The sequence below is a fragment of the Endocarpon pusillum genome (assembly GCF_000464535.1).
Source record: "Endocarpon pusillum Z07020 unplaced genomic scaffold scaffold1300, whole genome shotgun sequence".
Taxonomy (NCBI): Eukaryota; Fungi; Ascomycota; class Eurotiomycetes; order Verrucariales; family Verrucariaceae; genus Endocarpon; species Endocarpon pusillum.
The window spans coordinates 575,897-596,915 of NW_006913659.1; the positions used below are offsets into that span (position 1 = coordinate 575,897).

Consider the following 21,019-nt stretch of genomic DNA (forward strand, 5'->3'; position numbering starts at 1 on the left):
CCGCCGCCATACCCCCCAACATCTCCCATCCGACCACGCCTCCCTCCGCAGCGCTCGCCTCCTCAACCTCAACCACTTTCTTGAGCAGATCGTACACCACGCCCTCGCCCACCCGACTGTCATGTTCGTACTCGGGATGCTTCCTCACAAACTCGCGGATCCACTTCGCCGCCGTCCAGAGCGTGCCATCTGCCCTCTTACGGATGAAGTCGAGGTAGCGCGCTAGCTGGCAGCGGGTCTGGATGCTCAGATCTAGGCTGTTCAGGTAGGAATCGAGGAGGGGGAGTAGGCCGGGAAATCCACATCCTGCTGCTGCTGTTGCTGCTGCTGAGGAGGGAGCATCAAGGGGGTTTGCCTTGTTTGTTAAGGGAGTAACCGGGTTGGGGGAGCCGTTGAAGATTTCCGAGATGGTCATGAGTCTGTATTCGTCTTCGACGGGGCCGGGGGGTGGGGGGAAGGGGCGCGGCTAAGGGTGTGGTTTGGGGTTGATGTGTCGGATGCGTTGTTCATCGAGGTTGTTGACGAGGAAGAGTGAAGACCGGTGGAATTGCCATTGAGGCGGCTGGCGTGGCTGCTGCGATGATGCGGTAACGGGTCTTTGCGGAACCAGAATTTGGCTTGCGTGACCGCATCGCGAAGGTGTGCTGTCTCCATGTTTTCTGTCGTGCGGGCGATGGGGATGTAAAAGTTGAGGTCGTACGAAAGGATGGCGCGGGTGATGAGGACGATGAAGATGCTGAATGCCGCGTTTTCGAAATCCGTGATTTGGATCTCCATGCTGCGGAACTCGACGCGCCAACCGATGTCGGCATCTGGGGGAGGTGGTTTAAACCGCATGTGTTGCCAGTTGGTGGATTGGAGGTTTTCGAAGTGGTTGGCACCTTCTGGGTCGAGCTCTTTGAGGTCTTCGGCGAAAATGACGAGTGGATCCCGGATGAAGAGGTGAGCAAAATGGGTTGCCAGAAGATCGTCCATTCCCCCGTCCAGCAGCTTCTGTTTCAGTCGTTCGTCCACAATCAAGTCTGGATCCATATACTCGGGTCGTAATCTCGGATCCTGCGAGATGTAAGTGCTGTTGGATGCATATCGAGATTTCGGTATGCGCCATCGGTCGTCTTTGAGAGGCTTCTCTCCTAGCTCCTCGGGTGTTCGATCGTCAACAGCTCGACTGATTTGATTCCATCGCACGTCGGTATCCACCAGGAATCCTTTGTAGATTGGTGTAGCTGCGGTCAATGCAAGCATGATCGGTCCCAGTGGGCTGAGTTGATCGTACAGCTTTCGTCCTTCGATGATGTTTTTGGCTTGGAAAGTGATCTGAAGACAGCAGCTGCCCATGCCGAACGCCATAGCATCCATATAAACATGACCATCTTTAGCAGCGCCATTACGGACGTCATCATCTTCAGGCCATCTATGCAGGTCATAATCCACGGTGGGATCCTTGAATGGCGATGGAGTCTTCTCATCCTTGAACACAGGCACATTGAGTTCCACCTTTCTACCTCTTCGACTACGAATGTTGGCCGCTAGAGTAGGAAACCGAATGTGTGGATTGGCAATTTCGTCTGGCACGAATTGGGAACGCAACATGGGTCCGGAAGGTGGGAAATATGGCTTGATATAGTCGTCTTTTGTGCCCAATCGAGGAAACGTCGTCAAGGTGATGGGATACTCATTCTCAGCCATATGGTCCTTGGCAATTCTCCTCCTCCATTTCATGTTTGGCTCAACATCTAGAAGATCTTTAGGGTTGATACTCCAAGGTTTTCCCGGCGTTGCCTCGAGCATAAAACGGCCAAACTCTGGATGGAAGGTGGGTAAGGTCTGGCCGAGTCTGCAGCACCGTCAGCACAGAATCCAGCCATCACCCAGGACTGTACAGACTTTGATGACTTCTGTAACTCAAACACACAACCACCACTCTTGCTCAGCGCCTCATCCTTGGCGAGAGCTTTCAGGATCTCTGCCTGACAGAGCGACAGTCTGACTCTTCTCCTATCATGCTCGAAAGCAACAACAAGATACTCGATCTGGGATGGTCAGAATCGGGCTTGAGACCTGCTTACTGAGAACGAACCTCGTCTCCCCACAAAAGCGCATCTCTCTCCTTACCCTTCGCATTCCGCCAAATGGTCAATAGTTGCTGCTCTAGTGTCAGGGGTGCATTGCATGAGACTGGACCCTTTTGTTACCTCGATCCCCCAGTCTCTTACATGATTGGCAGCCTTTCGGGCCTCTGACCACTCCAAAGGCGTTCCCAGTGCACTTTATTCCGTCAGGCAATCTTCAAGCGGAAGACAAGAAAAGCATACAGAAGCCCCATGGCGTGTTATGGATGGTTCAAGCGCTGCAAGAGAACGGAGTGAATGATCTGCTCGAGTCGAGGAGGGAGATCTTAGAGCCACAGGTGATGAAAGCCTCTATTATGCCTTATTAGTAAAGCTCATGATCGTCAAAACCAATTCGATGATAAATACTTCGTTGTGTAAATACCTAAGTTAGATATGATGTCGGCTTCACGTGCAACGCCTCGGCAGTATAACCAGAGCCATGTGGAGGAGAACCGAGGAGAAATGAAAGAATCGTTTCGAGACCTTCTGGATGACTGGAGCTGTATTAGAGAAGCCTAGTATAGACAGTAACAGTTCCAAGGCTGTCCCCATATACGCAGGGCACGGCGACCGTACTGACAACAGTATGACTTGGATTAATAATCCGATGTGTTTTTGGTTGTCTCTAGCGGATCCTTTCTCGGCCCTTTTGCCGCAAATAGCCGAGAGAAGAATGGGTGTGGGCTATATAGCTACGGACATGAAAGTAAACCTGGATGAGATAATCGGCAATGTGAACTTGCGCGAGTCTGTGTAAGGAGTGGATCATGGCTGGGTCACAGCAATGTCTACCGTCCGGTTGCCAGTTATGTAATGCAGCCGCTGATAGGTAGCACTCGTCCCCCAGACCATGAGTCTTCCACCTTGACATTACTTGTAATAATACATCAGCCCGCCTACCCGCGTGCAGGCATATCTACCCTTCTGTGTACCGGCTGCGGTACCAGGAGGCTGCGGTACCAGGAAGGCGGAAGAGGCCCACTGAAGGAAGTCCACGAAGGTGCGGTGGGTGATGAGCGTTGGAATTGAAATATCACCAAAAGTTTGTCCCCTGTGAAGCAGACTTTGGGGTCCGCAAGTATGTACAATGGTCTCAGTACTGCTGCAAGCAGTGTGTGTGGCGTTCTAATTGCTCCTTGCCCCTCCTTTAGACGCTCGGATCTCATCCATTTTGGCAACTCTTTTCTTAAATTCCTCGTATTGGCATTTCTCGTAGCTATGTCGCTCGTTCTGAAAGGCCTGGATCAGCTTCATGAATGGTCCCGACATGGTTCACCTCGGAGACACACCTCGCATTTCCATGGAAGATAGTATTCGTTGTATCGGCACTTATTGAGAGGTATAAGGAGGTGTGCACAACTATCTCGGTATGCGAGTGGCAATCTGGCATCAGCCATTGCTTGTCGTGAAGCACCAGCTGGCGTAGTAGATCAGCACAATCACTTGTGAGGTGTTCTGGGTTCAGGAATATATAGAAAGGCTTACCGCCCTCATTCTGGCCAACAGCTTCTTTGATTGCCTCCATGGTCCTCTACTGTATGCCTGCAGAAGCCCCAACGACGTCGTCGATAGGAGATACGCGCACCGGCGACTGGAGCTCTGGGAAAGTGAGCAAGATCATTCGTCCTGCCGGTCCCATAATGGAAGATCCCGTGACACTAGTCCGATTGAGGTAAGCCCCACTTTACGCGGTTCTTCATCTGTGCCTCGCGTCCCACTTCAGCATCAGTGCAATTCAAACTCGTGTCAAATTCCGTGTGAGGTCAGAGTAAGGCTTATACCCGCCGGGTTCTGACCGTCGTTGCCGCCTTACGGATCACGGGCTTCGATATACTGGGTCTTCAATTCTAAACCTTTGTGCAGCGGCCTCAGCCGACCAGTACGCGTCCTTTCCCGGCGCCAGCCCACCTCAACTGCGACACTGCAAGGTGCCTCGAAGGCTTGCAACTCGCGTGCCATGGCATTCCAGGGAGAAGGTGAGCTGTACTCAGCTACCTACAGTAATGTATGAACCTCCGACCGGTGTCACAGTTATCTCTCAGCTAATTCTCCTCTCAAGGTGCCGGTGTACGAACTCTTGATTTCAGGAGATCATGTCATGAGACGTAGATCAGATGACTGGATCAACGCGACGCACATCTTGAAGCTTGCGGGGTACGATAAGCCGGCGCGCACTCGCATCCTCGAACGCGAAGTGCAGAAAGGCGTGCATGAGAAAATTCAGGGAGGGTACGGCAAATATCAAGGTGAATTGGAAGTCCATCCACCATTGCGAATGTTATCTAACAACATGTCAGGTACCTGGGTACCACTCCAAGAGGGTCGCGCTCTAGCCGAGAAAAACCAAATCATGCATCGGCTGGCTAAGATTTTCGATTATGTGCCTGGTGAACGGAGCCCCCCTCCAGCTCCCAAACACGCGACTGCGGCTTCAAGCAAACCCAAAGCACCCAAGGCGTCGCAACCTCGCAAACCCGCGTCCCAGGGTATGAGTGTCCCAAAAGTTCCAAAGCGACAGCCAGCTCAACACGCTGCAGGTTACTATCGACCAGCCCACGAGCAGTACGACAATATTAGTGCTCAGCTGCATGACGACGAAACGCCGGATGACGTGACCCCCGAGTCTGCCTCTTTTCTCGGCGATGACGATATGCTGCCGGTGTCACAAAACTCAGCTGCATCTCGAAAGCGGAAACGTGGAACAGACCGTATGGGATATTCTGCCGCTGATTTGGACCACATCAATTACGGCGACGAACTTCTCGACTACTTTGTGACGTCCGCAGAAGATCCAAACGGTGCACAAATGTATCCACCAATCGCACCGGCTTCATTTCCAATCGACAAGGCTATTGACAACCAGGGGAACAATTCTCTCCACTGGGCGTGTGCAATGGGCGACGTTCAGCTTGCACGTGATCTCATTAGTCGTGGTGCCAACAACGCAATGCAAAATGAATTGTCTGGAGAAACACCGCTGATCCGGGCGGTGCTGTTTACCAACAACTATGACAAGCAGACCTTCCCAAAGATTGTGAATCTCCTGTCTTCGGCAATTCTTGAGCGTGACTGGCATGGAGCGAACGTCTTTCATCACATTGCAGAAACAGCTCGATCCAAGAATAGATGGAACTGTGCCCGATACTACTGTGAGGTTCTGGTGAACAAGTTACTCGAATCAGGCCCAAACTACATGCAAGCTGCTTTGACCGCGTCAGACCAGAACCAAGACACGCCTGTGAATTGTGCCATCCGCAACGGTTGTATCAAAGTCGCATCGTTCCTTCTCAATCATTGCCCCGAAGCTGGAGACATTCCTAACCTGCAAGGACAGACAGCAAACGACCTACTTCGCAACATGTCACAGAACCAGAAAAGTCTTCAGCAAGCGCCTTCCTCACCTGTGAAAGCAGGAGACTCGTTCAGTCGACGACGCTCAAAGGGGTCAAACAAGGCGATGGTCTCCCGAGCTGCGACCAACGTCCTGGCAAACATTCGTCCAATGATTGTGCAAGCAAGTAGTCAGTTGGCCGACATGTACGAAGCGGAGGTGAAAGAAAAGGACATGAGCATTGATGAAGTCAACCAGGCACTGTTAGATATTGAGGCACAAAAGCGCACCATTCATCAACAAACAACCGCGTTGAAGGACAGGTGTGAAGATGACTCTAAACTCAACTCCTTGCGTGGACAGTATGAAACCCTTCTCCGTGAGAACGAGTCACTGCTCGAGCAAAAGGAACACAGCACGCTGCAGAGTGAAGTTCGATCACATGATCAGCAAGCCCCATCACAGGCGTTCCGAAGCGCTAATCCGCGACCTTTGACCCAGGAGGACATCCGAGCAGCTTTACCATGGGCTAAGGAGCTCAACCGACAGCAAATAAGGCGAAAAGACAATGTTCGCAACATTGCTCGATTGATGAGTGATGCCGGAACTAGCGAGAGGATCGGCAAGCACCGGAGACTTGTCGCTATAGCTACAGGGTTGAAAGAAGAAGAGCTGGACGCGATGTCAGTCGAATTGTTAGAGTCGCTGGAGGCAACACAGGGGAATGTGGTCGAGGGTCCGAGGACACCACCAAGAATCGGCATGGTGATGGGATGAAAGGGAAGTGGTCATCTACTGCCATCTATTATGTGCATTTCTGTATGGGCAGATTTGCATCCTGTCTTTTCCGCGAGCTTGCTATACTGTCATTACCAAAACACATTAATCGATGTACGGACCGGGAAGAAAAGCGATCTGTTTTCGAAGCCGTGTCTGTTCAGAGCTATGTCTGCCCTAGTAGACTCTGCTATCAGCTTCACCGATATGTATGGATGGAGAACAGCAGGTCAGTCATAGAGGGTTGGGATACCAAAAAAGAGGATGGGGACATCAAAAATAGAGGATGGAGACATCAAAATAGAGGATGAGACACCCAAAAAATAAGACAGGGACAAAATACATAAAAATTCCAAAAAGTTCTAGTCTCCTGCTATGCTCCGAAGCATCATCTCAAGTATCAGCCCCGGAAATGCCATAAAGCCCGAGGGTGCATAGGTTCCGAGGCGGGCTTGACACCGGATTGCGTGATACCCCATGAAGCATACAGCCGCGCGTGAAAGGAGACTGCAGATGGACTTTTGAGACTTTTTTGTCGGCGTCTTTCATATGCCAAAGGCTCGCTCCACAACGGGGACAACTATAGGCTAGCAAAGAATAGCCGCCCGCCGCGGGATCTTGATCGACCAAGGAACCTGCCAAGCCCCCCCTGAACGTGCGATGGGTTGGCTGTCAGAGCTGCCACGTGTTGTGACCACCACGGGCAAGGGCCGTTCTCGACCTAAGCGGCAAGGAACCAACACCAATAATCATTCTCCAGAAGTTCGCGAGCAGGAGTTGCGTCACAAGTAAGGTAATGCTCATCGCTTTCCTTGTTTGTCTGCTGTCCTACGCCAATTGAATGCTGCTTTCTCCTCCATATCCAAAACGTATGTCTTCCTAGCAGACAAAGAGAATGAGAACAGGCTGCTCCACCATCTGAACAAGAGTAGCTTTGATGCCTAGCGAAAAGAGTTACGGAGTATCACAAAGAGGATTCGGCGGGCTGTAAGCACAGGCTTTGGAACTCGTAGTTGGCTTAGCCAGGTAGAAAGAATCCAGCGGACACGGACTAAGTATGGAGAAGGATGGTCGCGGCCATTCACCGCGATGTGGGGGGCGAAAATGATCAACTGGCGGTGGATTGATCTGAAGAGACTAAGGTTAGCCTGTTCTAAAAGGAGCGATTACTGGCTGTCATGGCCGCGGAAAAAGCGACCATTGGCCTGCTAAGCCCTGATGAGATCTCTTTTAACCAGGCTCAGTGGCAACTCTTCCAGCCCGGTTCGACTAAGGCGGAACTATTAGTGCCACGGGCCCATTGGCCATTGATTCAACCTTCCACAGACCCCTCTGCGATGTCCCTGCTTGCCTCTAACTCGTCTTCGTTAGGTTGCGACATTAGCCAGACTCCAGCGCCCGGACTACTATCCTTCTTCCCATCCACTCCTTCATCTCCTGTCTCTTTACCTTTCCCTCCCCCATACTCCATACTATCTCGGCTATAAGCGTTCGCCCTCCTTCCATAATTCAACTGAGCCTTTTTCTTTCTCACCCACCTCTACTCTCCTTGTTCGTTGTTATTGTACGCTGTGCTCAGCAACCTAGCACCAGCAAACGCAATTGGTCGTCCAATCCAATTCCGGGCATCAAGTGGGCCGTTGTGAAACCTCTGTACCTGCAGCTGCCACAATCATCCACCATCACCCCTTACTTTGCTTGCTCAACAACCACCTCTCCTTCCCGTCGCTTCATTATAGGGATTGCCGTGCAATCTTTACCACCGATCTGATCAGTGCCTTTTGTTTTCGTCGACTGTCACTCCGCCAATCCTTCCAATAATTGCCTTCAGATATACCTTCTTTATAATCGCGTCTTCAGCTGCCACTCGACTAAAACCGCGGTCGAACACTTGCCAACTTCCATTTTTCTGTTTGTAAGTGAAATGTTCTTACCTTCACCAAGCAGCATTAGTTCACTAACAAACGTTCAGGCACCAACTGTATTTTTGCCTCCTACGCTTTATCAAAAACTTGACCACACCTGACCATAGCCGAGCCTGTCCTCAATTTCATAATTCCACAATAAGCGGCATAGAACATCAGACATACTCTGGGTTGGAGCAAGGTCAACAATACAAAAGTCATTGCAGAGAATATTGAATAAGAATACGCTAATACCCATCCGATCCCATCGAGCGCAACTTACAGCACACGGACCTAATCTCCTCCTCCGCCTTCGTCAATCTTACACTTTCCGGAAACGTCAGCCAACATGAGCATGGACGCTGGCGGTCTTGCTCAAATGACATACCAATCAAATCCGTTCGACAGCACTCGTCACCTTGGAGCTCCTGGTTCTGGCTTCGCATCACGTGGAAAGGCCTCCCATATCAAGCGCCTCAGCGTTGCCTTACCTCCCAAGATCTCCACCATTGATGAAACGCAGCAAATAAATGTTGGGTCTACCCCAAGAACCAGCCGTGGACATCTCCTCGCTGGACTGCGAACCGCCCCCAAATCTGCCACTGTCCCATCGATCAATACACAGCTTGGGCTAGATAGCAGCAAATATGCGGATCCCAACCACGCGGCCCGTGTACCGCAGACTGCTACTGGTGCTTACTTTCCTGGTCATACCCTCGGTATGAGTTTGAACAGTGGCCGTCAAATGTACTCTCTGCCTGAGCACGTTCTCGCACCTCCCACCATCGAAATCAAAGGTGAAGGCGGACAGATGGATCAGAACTATTATGATGAGCTGGTCGCCACCAACACCTATCTAGCGCAAAGACAACGAGTGTTGCAACAGCAGCTGATGGATGTCCAGGCAGCAGCGCAGCAACTTGGTGGCATGAACCTGAACAGCAACTCTGCTGGCAGCCAACAATATCAGTCTACTTCAAACATGAATCTGTACAATCAGCAGCTCCAGCAAGGGATGCAACCCATAATCCAAGCAGTGCCAAATACTCCCGGCTTATACCAAGTCTACAATCCCATGACAGGCCAGACAAATTTGGTTGTCGACAATTCTGCTCAAGTTCAGACTCCATTCCGGGACATTCCTGAGGCTGTGCAGTCACCAGTACCGCAAACTCCCAGCTTTCAACGCCGGATGTCCCCTCCGACCGAACAGGCAAGTCGCGGTCGATCTCCGCCAAAAACGACTCCAAGTCCGCCTCAAGATGTGGAGCCACTTCCTCCACCATCTGCTAATGCTTTCCGACGTGGTCACAAGAAGAGCACTTCGTCATTCAGCACCATTCGCACGGATGGGCTTGCGGAAGCTGCTGGACCAAAATCCGCAGGTATCCCCCAGACGCCCCTCACTGGCACCTTCACGCCTGGCCATGGACAAGCTGGTGTGAGGCCGATCCGCCAGCCACGGAATCCCATCAACGTCAACGAGCTGATGGAGGCTCCGACTTCCAAGCATCCGGGCAGCAAGAACTTTGTGACCCGCCAACGACGTCGAGCAGTTCAAGATTTGGTCAAAGCTGGACGGGAACGGCGAACAGATGCTCGTCAAAGTAGTTCTGGAAGTGGCACTCCTGGCAGCGAAGTCGATTTCAGTTTCTCTGTTTCTTCCTCCGACAACGACGACATTGGTACTTCATCCAGTGGCAACTTATCCAAGAAGACCAGCCTCGGCAGTCTTCGTGCCGCAGCTGTTGGAGCCATCGGATCGGAGAGGAAGGAGAAATCCAGAGAGAGGAGCTCGGTAGACAGTGTTGGCACTTACAGTGTCAAGAGCTTGAGCAGCGATGAAGACGTTTCGGTTGGTGGAAAGATGGTCGAGGTTGAACCTGCCAGACGCAAGACTCCCATGTTGGTTCTTAGCAGTGCTGAGAAACGTAAGAGCGCCATCTCGATGATGGCTTGATTTGGGAAACATGGTTGAATGGGCCGGTGGGAATTAGCCATCTCAAGTGTTGGAGACGAAAATCATTTATGTGACCTGAGGGGCGTTGAAGGGATGATGCTACTATCATTGACTTGTTCTGCGGCCGTGCCCTGGAGCAATATTCATGGTGACGGTGACCATGGTGACGCCTGTCTAAAACTATTACCAAACTTACGACTTATTTTTTCATGACCAGAGTTGCACAGATTTGTTTTTCCTTCTTGCTTCTTGCCAAGAGCTCTTACAGAAAATATCCGAGAAGTCAACAATACCAGTGCTTTAATCCTATGCTGCTCCCATTCCACCATGTTGATAAGATCCTGCCGTTCACTCTTGTAGCGAGGTCTAGTTTTCTCTCTTTCGCTTTGACATGCTTAGTGTATGTGCTTGCTTCGCTGGTTGAAGAAGACCTGCATGACAAATCTCCTATGAACAAACGACAGCTTCGAGATGGAACGCAGACTGGAGGTGGGTTCAGGTGACCGTATCCTCCTTTTGCTCGAGGCGCTCTCGTCTGTATACGTAGTACGTATATCTACGGGGTACGTCAAACCAGATAGATTCCAGTTTTGATACCGGTTAGTTATGCACTCTTTCTTTTGCGCGCCCTTACAAGCAAGTCTCTGGCACGTGTAATTTTTTCGGTTCCAAAAAGAAAAAAGACAACTGGAGGAGCATCTGTCTCATTTACATGTGATAGATATCTCCATTTCTTTTTTTCCAATTCTTTGAGGGCGCGCCCGGCATTGAGGCCTGGTCTTGCCTTGGTCAACGTGCATCAATAGTGGTAGGGTAGCGGAACCTGACACGGTACTACCGCTACTTTTCGATGCATGAGAAGTTCTGGGATGGCTTTTGCGCCTGATTGTGAAGACTGTTGGTGTTGTTGATATCCTCTCAGCTTCTCTTTACTCTAGAGCAATGGAACTACTCGACAATGCAGTAGCACGAGGGAGGTGTAAGGTCAAGGCCAGATCTTGGTGAAGGTCTTTCTGATGAATTCCAGAACAAATACAAGTACAGGGAAGTAACTGGCTAGTGATATCAATCTAGTCGGGCAAGGGATTCGATTGGGTTGAAGACCGGTAGCTAAAGCTAACGCTGTGGGAACCTAACGCTCCAACATGACGATCCGGACGCATTGCAGACGAGCAACATAGCTTCGGAAAGGACTGGAAGCAAGTTCGAGGCCTTCCTTCGAGAAACCGCAACGCCACCTTCTAAAGGTTTTCCTTGACCCTGGCCAGATTAAGCACGCTTCCCGTCATCTTTTGATCCCAATGGTCACAAAACTCTGAACCCTTGCGCAGAACTCACCATTCTTATCCAGGTTTCTCCTCCATACTTTGCGCCAACGCTGTCTCAGAAGCTTTTTATCATAGCGAGTCTGTAAGTCAACATCGGCTCTGTATTCTTCTTCAAAGATTCTGTCTCCCTCCTTCTCCTCATAGAAGGTCTCCACGTAATTGCGCGTACGCAATGACTTTTCAATCTCCAAACCGGCGGAAACGAAGAGCCGCTCTAGACAGTGTATGTCTGTGGTCCATGTGCCCTTATGTTTGGGAGGAAGACCCAGGGCCGGGTATAGATCAGCCTCCCACACATAACCCGGACTGCTGTCTTCTTCAGACGGATTATCGAGAATCAGCCGGCCGCCCGGTTTCAAAAGTCGAGCCCAGTTTTTGATCGCGACATGAGGTGCCGGAAGTGCAGTCAGGCAAGTGACGCCGGTGATGAGGTCAAAAGCACCACGTTGTGTCATTATACGCTGCAGCCATGCAGCATCGTGGAGGTTGCTGATGTCATCTCGAACGAACATGATATTCTTGAATCTTTGCCCGCCAGAAGCAGACTTTTTCTCTTTGGCCTGTTGAAGCATTCGCCTGCTGATGTCAACTCCTATCACGAGGCCATCTGGGCCGACTTTGTCTGCAGCAAGAAACGTGAAAATGCCGGTACCACAGCCAAGGTCTAAAACTTTAGCCCCTTTCTGAGGTGCACTCCAAGCAATGAAGTCCTCGGCTATGGTGAAGTGATAACGGCAGTCGTCGTATGTGGGTGCTATGTAGTCAAAGATTGCCTCCGCCCAGGCAACTTGCGGACTTAGTTGAAGCTCGTCACTTTTTGTCTGACTCCCTTGCGACGGGGAATCTTTAGAGGGAGCACCTGTTGTAGCTTTAGACGGGCTAGCAGCTTTTGACGGGCTGCCTCTTGCATCTGTTGATGGACCAGCAGCTTCAGAGGTACGAGCAGCCTTAGAGGGACCGGCACCTTTCGATGAACTATCATCCTCTGGTTGGACGCCTTTTGTATCCTTGGACGGACCAGCAGCTTTCGACGGGCTGCCCTTTACACCTTTGGTTGGACCAGCACCTGTCGATGGGCTATCATCTTTTGATTGGGCGCCTTTTGTATTTTCTGATGGGCCAGCCGCTTTTGGCGGGCTGTCTTTTGCATCTCTTGATGAACCAGCCGCTTCTGAGGGACCAGCACCTTTCGACGGGCTCTCGTCTTTTGATGGAACGTCTCTTCCCACTTTCGACGCGCCACGACCTGACCACATGTCTCTTTGATAGTGCAGACCAAGGAAAAGGAGGGAACAAGAGCTGGGTTTGTTATTTTGAGAATCCACTAGAGATGTATAAGAGTATAGTTTGCAGTTGTTCTATAAAGAAATGGTGTCTGCTCATTGTTTCAGAGACTCAAGACCTACTATCGGTCTTAGAATCTCGTTCGGCAGCTGTGTGACGATAGAGGTTTCGGTACGGAGTACAGGCCTCGAGAAAGGCTGGGGAGACAATTGAAAACCGGCTTCAAATGCGATGGAAAGCTTCTGTCTCCTTTTCGATGCATCCGTGTTCGAACCCTCATATTACGACCTGCCAAAATCACTCTGGTGCATCACTTCGCGTGGCCTACAGCTTCGCGTCCTGGAGAAAGGCCCTGGTTGCGTCTTCTAGAGAGGTCTTCTAGCGGTTACAAGACATCAAGTTCAGCGATCGGCGGCCTAGCAGGCCGATACATTTTACTTAGGCACACTGTTTGGCGTCAGTTTCGAGAATTCATGGCGTCAAACCAACTAGTAAGTAAGTAGCCTACTCAAAGAGACCTTTGCATGTGTGGGCCACCAAAGTCAGGTATTCTGGCAACGTTGACAGCTCCCTTCTCTGGTCACGCACTGTTTACCAACCGCGATGGCTTGCATCACGCTTTGTCCAACGAGATATCACGATACGGCCCATGACAGCATATTCAGATGCTGGCTAAACACTCCTGTGGAAAGCTCCGCCGGAACTGTCGTTTCTATCCTACACCTTATCCGCATAGTCTCAGGATGCGGCCAACTACCTTTCCACTATGTTCTTGATTGGCATGGCAGGGGTGTTTGAAACAATCTTGTTTCCTGATTTCTCATTTTCACCCAAAAGAGATCTACATAGGCTGGGTTACTGACTCCCAGGGATGCCAACAGGGCGGTCGGTTGTGTCTTGCAGCTGTATCTACATACATATGCATGAACACCAGACCCCTGTACGCGGCCCGGGGCAAAATCTCAGGCTTCCTATGCAGAGCAAGATTGCCCAATGGCCTTTAACAATCCAGTTTTGTGTGCATGGTGATGTCTTGCTGTTTGTCTCACTGTTATTTTCAATGATGTGATTCGGCGCCACAAACTGCGGCTCTCTGGCTTGCGCTCTTTGGCTTGCAGTTCCTTGGAATGCCAATGAAATATAAATCAATTAAGAGCTGCACCTGGGAAGAATCGGAGGGAAGGGAGCAGGGGAAATGTAGAAAGCAGAAAGCAGCACAGGACATTTGACAGGCCAAGATGTCGTTCGAACCCTACCAACGATCTTATGGCAATGACAATGCCACAGATTCCTCGTATAGCCATGAGGGGCAGCCTTCCCAAGAGAAACCTGATGAGACTGTGCAACAGGCTGCTTCAAAGCTGAAGATCGGGGAAGGGAGAGAAGTTGAATGAGATGCAGTGCGTGAAATGTCGAATGATTCAGCTCTGACTTTACAGCTTGCAGCTCCGAGGACGTCGTCATCGCGGTCATGGGTGTGACGGGAACGGGCAAAAGTACATTTATTGAATGATTGACCGGCTTGGGCGTCGAGATAGGCCATAGCTTACAATCCTATAGGACGCCCATGTTTGGTCAAAGCCAGTGAATACTAATTGACACTGACCGCCACCAGGTACCTTCCAGATCGGAATCCGTCCAATGCAATATCGTGATGGGCCCACCATCTACCTCATCGACACGCCGGGCTTCGACGATACCCGTCGCACCGACGCTTAGGTACTCAGCGAAGTGTCCTACTTTCGCGGAGCTACCTACCCCAAAGACGTCAAGCTGGCGGAATCATCTATCTACACAGCATCAAGGAGAACCAGATAAAGAGCTCTGTCATGAAGAACTTAGCCACGTTGCAAGCCATGTGCGGAATGACAAGCTCGGCTAACGCCATCCTCGCCACCACCATGTGGGACGCGCTCAAGGACCCCCACAGCCGACAGGTTGGCATAAACCACGGGAACGAGCTCCGCACCACCCCTAACTACTGGGCAAACATGGTCACGGGCGGCAGCACCATGTTCCGGCACCAAAAAATCCACGAGTCGTCCATGAACATGATCGATCGTGTTATGAACTACGACACCAGCATCGTGCTCGACCTCCAGCGGCAGGTGGTCGACCAGAAATTGACACTCGACACGACCTCCGCGGGGTAGGAGCTGAAGCGCGAGCTGCTGTAGCAGCGTAAGCGCCATGAGGCGGCTCTGCGCAGTGTGGGCAAGCAATATAACGCGGAGGTAGCCAGCGGCCGGCACGAGAATAGGGGCGGCGCTGGCGGCCGCGCACGCCCAGCGCGAGATGCAGCAGATTGCTCAGAGCTACCAAGACGTGAAGCCTGAGGGCGACGCCACGTACAGCCAGGTAACCGCCGACCTGGAGCAGTCCCGCCAGCAGGCTAGCATCGGTCGGCCCTCGGCTGATCAGCTTCAACGTGAGAACCGCCGCGTGAATTAGCAGCTCGATCAGTTAAAACGCGCCCTCGCCTCCCACGCCGACAACTCCAAGCAGCCGCAGCAGCAGCAGGCCGCCCAGCCGGCCGCGAACGACCGCCAAACGAAAGCAGTTGCAGATGAGCATCGAGCAGCAGAGCACGTAGATGGAAGCGGAGCAAAAGAGATGCAACAAAACCGCCTCCTTTCTGCAGACGCTGGAGGGAGGCGCCGCCGTGGTGTTGGGGGGTGGGGCCACCGGCAGCGCGGTCATGCTAACCCACGCCTCCACCATCATAAGCAATGCAGCTTCCAATACTTATGAGGAGTGCGTGGCGGGGCAACAATTATCAGAACAAGAACCACTGCAGTCGCGAGGGATTGCTTTCTCCGCCTTCAGATCTGCCATCCAGCCCAGCTGGTATTGAATACTGCCCCAGCTGCCGTCGGCATTGCTCTTCTGCTGGATTTGATTTACACGGTAATCGATCCAGACGATTTAGAGTACCCGGCGATAAGCCGGATCAGAGATTATTTTAGGCAGCTCAAGACTAGGGAAACCTTCGATCAGATGTGACGAATGGGGTTTTAAGTTAGACAGTAATTTAAATAGAAGTATTCAGAGACTTTGATTTTGAGCAGTTGACCACCGTTGGTCGAGGGTCTAAGTTACGGCGTACTCTATGTTAGGGTCTTCTTTTTACCGACAATTGAATCCATCCTCCTTTTGCTCAATACGCAGCCCGTAGTGATTATGTGAGTCTACGCGTACCCTCTACCAATCCAGGTTCATCTCTCGGTGATTCGTCTATCTGTCTGTTCTCCTCGGATCGAGCCTCTTTTCGCCCCTGGTCCTCTGGTTTCCTACATGATGTAGTACATACCGAGACTTCCCCACTTTAGGGGTCATGAAGATGAAAATAACTCGATCAGCAGCCCCCCCCCCGGGACACCGTTCCTATCTTCAACGGGCTCCGTTATCAGCGTTAAACAATGCTGTGGAAAGGTGTTGGCCTCGGGCTGTTTCTTCAAAGGGGCGGGAGCAATGGGTCTGTTCATACGATCTCGATTATATCATTATCATCCACACGTTCCGGCCACGTGTGACTCTCTGCCATCCCGTCGACGTACGCGACCGCAACGAATCGAAAAGCATCCCCTCTGCGGCGAAGCACGACCGGCATATCTTGTCCGATGAGTAGAGCAATCGCATCGTCGGGTTCGATCGAAAACTCGGCCACGCCCATGTAACCTGCCTCGGTGGTGAAGAAACGCTTGCCGCACAGATGGTCGAAGACGGTGCGTTGGAACTCATGGGCTTCGCGGTCTGAGGCCTTGTTGATTTCCGGCTCTTTCCTTGTCGAAAGGGGCTGCAGTCTCCCGTAGGCAAAATCTTTGGCCATCTCTGCTGTGTTGATCTGCGGTTTGGGGCTGTTCCACTCCATTTGTGCAGCGTCAAAAGCGACCATATCAAACCAACGTTCATCCGCTCCGAGTGGGATATATTGGGATTGAATTCTTTGTTGAATCGTGCGTTCGAATGCATTCTGCGTGCTGTCTCCCGTGGGGTAGGTCGATAATTGCTGGGAGTAGGAGAACCATTGCTGAAGGATCTTGTAGACGGGATCGGACTTTGCAATTGCCGCCCACAGATCCCGTTGGATGAGTTCTTCAGGGTCGTGCCCGTCAATCATCAGAGGCCAAGCACATTCTTTGATTCTATCAAGGACGGTCCCCTTGGTGATGAGAGTCCGAGTTCTGGTGATGGAATGACCAAATCGCGTTCTTGACTGCTTAAACGGCGGTGACAGCAGATCTAGGAAGCTTGGAGCCAACCCCCATCCTGTGCGCCAGTCAGGGACCCAGGATGGCAAAGTCTGTGCCCGGCGTGGTGAGGAGACGGTGCGAAGAATATCGAGGTTTCCATCGTGACAAATAATATCAGAAGCTGCTCTAATGTAGACGGTTTCCAATTCCAACTGGTAATTTGGTCGAGAAAGGTCGACCCCAAGTTCCCGAAGGATACCCCAAACACCAAAGATCTTATCCTTTGGATCATAACAGTGTTTTCGCCTTGTTAGATTCAAAACCATGTTGACGTTCTGGAAGTGTTTGCGAAATAGACGTAAATCAATCTTGCTGGCGGAGCTGAAATTGAAAAAGGACGACTGAACAGGCACCAGGCTTGCATCTCGAAGGGTCTCTCCGAAAAGAAGCAAACGTATCCGTTGACGCACACGACTTCTCTCCCATTGTATCAGGCGGCAGAAGAAACAATGTGCTGCGATTGCGCTCAGCATCTCCGAACGAATCACGCCATCAAGAGGATAGCCACCAGCGGAAGCTCTTAGGATGTGGCGCCATGAGATCTCTTCATCATCGCAAATCATCACCACCCGTTTCGCTTGCGCGAGGCTCACCTCTTGCAACGTCCAAACCCGCTGGAACCAAGGAGAGCGGAAGATTTGCTGAGCGATTGGCATGTAATCTTCATGAGCATTGGAGTAGGAGTGCCAAACTTTGTCTTCCACTACAGTTTCGTCAGTGCTTGGTTCCAAGCAAAAAAGACGTTTAAGTTACTGACAATTTCTCAGAAACTGCAAAACTGTGCGTATTTCCCGTACAAGCACACCCCCTTCGTAGCTATCGCAGTACCGGGCGCAATACGCGAGATACTTGAAGAAGGACGAAATCTTCGGTCCAGAAACCTCGAGCCAGATCAGGACTCGATTGGCTGACTTGTATATCTTATCCATCATGGAGACCTGACGGCTGCGTTCATTGGTGTCGCTTTGATTGATACATAACGAGTCAATCCAAAGCAAACGGCGCTTGATTTTCCGGCGGAGCCCAAGCAAGATTCTCTCGCAGCTTGGCGTGATGCATAAGGTCTTCCGGTTGCAGGTGATTGCACGATTGAAATCGGGAGGGCCCCAGACGTAGGACACTGCTTCATATCTGGGTAGACAGGTTCTATCCAAGCGCGCCTTCTTCAACGTAATTCGCAACGGAGCTGATTCTTCGCGCGCCGGTTCTAGTTCGAGAAGTCGGATGCATCTTACATCTCGGAGTTGGATATATTCGAAAGGGTTGGCCACCATAAGATCTAGTGTCATTTGATGGCGAGGAATGCGGAGATGGTGCTTTTAACTGTTCGAATTTATCGGCTGATTGGAGAATATCATTTCTTTCCAGGAAGTGCACTTCAGAATACTATTCAAGCACTGGCAGTACCCGTTGGCGCCAAGAGAAGGTGAATATTGGACGAAAAGATGCAGAAAAGGCGAGGAGGCCGAGAAAGACTGCACTTTATCGTCCCGTTCCGTTCAAAACAGCAAATGGAGAGCAAAGACTGCCCAGTTTGTAGGCACCAGCGACCTCTCATGTATGAGTAACGCAATACTGACAGAAGTATGTGGGGTGGATGGTGTTGAATAGGCAGCAAATCACAATCAGATCACAGCCAAATAGAGATGACAGGGTAGCAAATCAGCAGAGAGAAACAATTAAGAGAAGGACGGGGAAGGAAAAGTAGAAGACAGAAAAGAATGGACGATGGAGAGAATCAAGGAGCAAAAGGCCTGAATCCTGCGCGTTCCCAGATCGGGTGCGGCTTAGCCCGAAGCAGCATCGCCTTGGGGGTGGTTGGTAGGTCTGGCAAATTCGAAGGCCTCCATTACGCAGGTGTTCACGATTGGTTGCGGGATTGAAGATACGGCAAAGATGACCGTCTGGGGTGAGGATTGGCTAAATGAATTCTCTTGGGAATTTTCTGCAGGTGCTTTTGAACGCTGGGGTGGTTCGCTGCTCACTCGAGAATGGGGCCAGAGAGGCAATCGACAACGAGGTGCTCCGATACTCCGGCATGGAAGCGGGACGTCTACATGCTGTTCTAGATGATAATGTTTGCTGAGAGAAGGGAGAAGGACTGGACGGTAATATATCGAGGGCTATACGTTCGTTCGAAAGCATATAATAAGCAAGCATATTTGTCAAAGAGTTTGGTGTGATAGGTAGATAGCAGGTTGAGCAAGGTCAGCACAACGTGAAAAAATGGCAGCGCTTAGTAGGAGCAGGTAGAGAGTTATCTGTACGATTATGACGAGATCAACCTCTGGAGGCTCCTCCTATCTGTTGGGCGCCTCCCCTTTATCCCCTGTGTCACTGAATGGTGATACTTCCCTATTAAGAATAGTACTCCCGTACCTTAGTTTCATAATTTTTTGCAGAAGGAACATCAAGATTTCGTTTTTTTCGCTGCAGTCTTGGTAGGAGGGACACCAAAATTTTGGGATTTTGATGTTCTTTCTACCAAGGCAGCAGCAAGATTATTGAGCTATATCGCGGGAGTACTATTTTGAACAAGGAATGCAACCCATTCAGTGACATAGGGGATACTTCCAACGATCAAAAATAGGGTATGAAATCACATGAACCAATATTTGGTTGGGCAGGAAAGCTGGCTGACCAAACTTGGCCAATAAAATTCAGGGGGTTTATGGCTACATTTTATATGGGAGAAGCAGCTATTGTATGACACTAAAGTCAAACGTTTCACCATAATGCATATTGATGAGTGAACAATTTTGTATCAGAACCACAATGCGTTGCAAAATCATGCTCTCTTAGAGCTAACTCACAGGTCTAAGACCGTATGAAGAATACATAAACCCAACATACTATCATCCCATAATTCCTTACCTCGACACACCAGTCCTTTACATCATTCGTTTCTTTCGCCATTTCCAAAGGACCGCTATCCCCCAAATCAAAAGAATCCCCCAAATCATTTCCATCTCGCCTACTCACACTCTTGCCGACTTCGCAACCCAGCCCAGCTCGGCCTATCCCCCAAAATGCCCTGCTGCACCAGACCCTCCAAAACCAAAGGCGTCACCGAGTCCATCAGACGAACCGCCACCACCGCCGCCTCCACTCCAGGCCAACATGACAACGTGTACATTCAGCCGCAGGGGTCAGCCAGATATCCGACCAGCACACCTGCCGACCAAACGCCCGACAGACCCGCCAGCAGCGACTCAGGTAGCGCAAGCGGGACCCGGAAACTCAAGCGCCTTACAGGACTCCGTCCTCACCGCAACTTCGGCCACACTGCCAATGAAAACCCAGCCGCGGTTCATGGCGATGAAAAGTTAGGTGCCGGATCGCTGCGGAAGAAAACGGATGAGAACCGGGTGCTGCCGGCGAGTATTCTGATACTCAGTTAGGTAAGTCATAACAGGTTTCCGTTGATGGATAGGTTCTTTTCAATTAGAGGAAGCCCGTCATATATGGAGCGGTTTCGCCCTTCTAGACAACTCACTTTCATCACCCTCCATTTGCTAATGGTTTAATCGGTTCGCTCATCAACATAAAATAAGAATATCTCCCTATTCTGGTGTGTGGGGGCACAGTAGCTAAATTCGAAAAAAGCTAGTCGTAGCCGACATCAAGTCGTCGCTATCGAGGACATATACGTGTCCCTGGCGATGTTGGTATTTCTCCTGATTTTTCGAGAATCATCAAGGGCTAGTTAGTTTCTTCCAATATTCAGTACCGGCTGTGTTTTCGTAGAGGTGACATGAAGTCTCTACAGAGAATCTTTATGTGCTGGGCAGATCCGATCATTTCTGAGAAGTCGTCTCGTCCTGGCAGCCCATCAACAAAATCACGGCCAACAATTCTCCTGTGAGCGGAACATGCACATCCAGAATGACATGCGTCGGCATGCAGGCGAATCTGATGCAGCAGATCTCTTGTTTGGAACATGCCTTTCAGATGGCTAGTTAGTGTAAGTATTGGCGACACGTTTCAGACCTTTTGGCACTGATCCTGTGCTGCAGTACGGCACACCTAGTTAGGATGCAATTCATAATTGGCTTATGTGAGTATGAC

General features: G+C 50.8%; 9 protein-coding genes across 9 annotated transcripts; 6 read left to right on the forward strand and 3 right to left on the reverse strand.

The window, feature by feature from the left end:
- Positions 1-411: 411 nt before the first annotated feature.
- On the reverse strand, positions 412-2,326 carry EPUS_00827 (Glutamate--cysteine ligase; the record flags this gene model as incomplete). The annotated part of the gene is made up of 5 exons (XM_007801607.1): positions 412-1,837; positions 1,888-2,033; positions 2,081-2,146; positions 2,196-2,268; positions 2,316-2,326. 5 exons carry the CDS (start codon positions 2,324-2,326, stop codon positions 412-414), a joined length of 1,722 nt encoding a protein of 573 aa, XP_007799798.1.
- A 1,326-nt stretch (positions 2,327-3,652) lies between these two features.
- Positions 3,653-6,222, forward strand: EPUS_00828 (uncharacterized protein; the record flags this gene model as incomplete). The annotated part of the gene is made up of 4 exons (XM_007801608.1): positions 3,653-3,786; positions 3,978-4,119; positions 4,174-4,360; positions 4,412-6,222. The coding sequence occupies 4 exons, from the start codon at positions 3,653-3,655 to the stop codon at positions 6,220-6,222; spliced, it is 2,274 nt and encodes a 757-aa protein (XP_007799799.1).
- A 2,253-nt stretch (positions 6,223-8,475) lies between these two features.
- EPUS_00829 (uncharacterized protein) lies at positions 8,476-10,086 on the forward strand (the record flags this gene model as incomplete). The annotated part of the gene is made up of 1 exon (XM_007801609.1): positions 8,476-10,086. One exon carries the CDS (start codon positions 8,476-8,478, stop codon positions 10,084-10,086), a length of 1,611 nt encoding a protein of 536 aa, XP_007799800.1.
- A 1,285-nt stretch (positions 10,087-11,371) lies between these two features.
- EPUS_00830 (uncharacterized protein) lies at positions 11,372-12,670 on the reverse strand (the record flags this gene model as incomplete). Its single annotated transcript, XM_007801610.1, has 1 exon — positions 11,372-12,670. The coding sequence occupies one exon, from the start codon at positions 12,668-12,670 to the stop codon at positions 11,372-11,374; it is 1,299 nt and encodes a 432-aa protein (XP_007799801.1).
- A 1,266-nt stretch (positions 12,671-13,936) lies between these two features.
- Positions 13,937-14,417, forward strand: EPUS_00831 (uncharacterized protein; the record flags this gene model as incomplete). Its single annotated transcript, XM_007801611.1, has 4 exons — positions 13,937-13,992; positions 14,066-14,098; positions 14,145-14,194; positions 14,314-14,417. 4 exons carry the CDS (start codon positions 13,937-13,939, stop codon positions 14,415-14,417), a joined length of 243 nt encoding a protein of 80 aa, XP_007799802.1.
- A 182-nt stretch (positions 14,418-14,599) lies between these two features.
- On the forward strand, positions 14,600-14,851 carry EPUS_00832 (uncharacterized protein; the record flags this gene model as incomplete). Its single annotated transcript, XM_007801612.1, has 1 exon — positions 14,600-14,851. One exon carries the CDS (start codon positions 14,600-14,602, stop codon positions 14,849-14,851), a length of 252 nt encoding a protein of 83 aa, XP_007799803.1.
- A 142-nt stretch (positions 14,852-14,993) lies between these two features.
- EPUS_00833 (uncharacterized protein) lies at positions 14,994-15,552 on the forward strand (the record flags this gene model as incomplete). Its single annotated transcript, XM_007801613.1, has 3 exons — positions 14,994-15,056; positions 15,150-15,287; positions 15,340-15,552. The coding sequence occupies 3 exons, from the start codon at positions 14,994-14,996 to the stop codon at positions 15,550-15,552; spliced, it is 414 nt and encodes a 137-aa protein (XP_007799804.1).
- A 627-nt stretch (positions 15,553-16,179) lies between these two features.
- Positions 16,180-18,240, reverse strand: EPUS_00834 (uncharacterized protein; the record flags this gene model as incomplete). Its single annotated transcript, XM_007801614.1, has 2 exons — positions 16,180-17,654; positions 17,709-18,240. 2 exons carry the CDS (start codon positions 18,238-18,240, stop codon positions 16,180-16,182), a joined length of 2,007 nt encoding a protein of 668 aa, XP_007799805.1.
- A 1,740-nt stretch (positions 18,241-19,980) lies between these two features.
- Positions 19,981-20,352, forward strand: EPUS_00835 (uncharacterized protein; the record flags this gene model as incomplete). The annotated part of the gene is made up of 1 exon (XM_007801615.1): positions 19,981-20,352. The coding sequence occupies one exon, from the start codon at positions 19,981-19,983 to the stop codon at positions 20,350-20,352; it is 372 nt and encodes a 123-aa protein (XP_007799806.1).
- Positions 20,353-21,019: the final 667 nt, after the last annotated feature.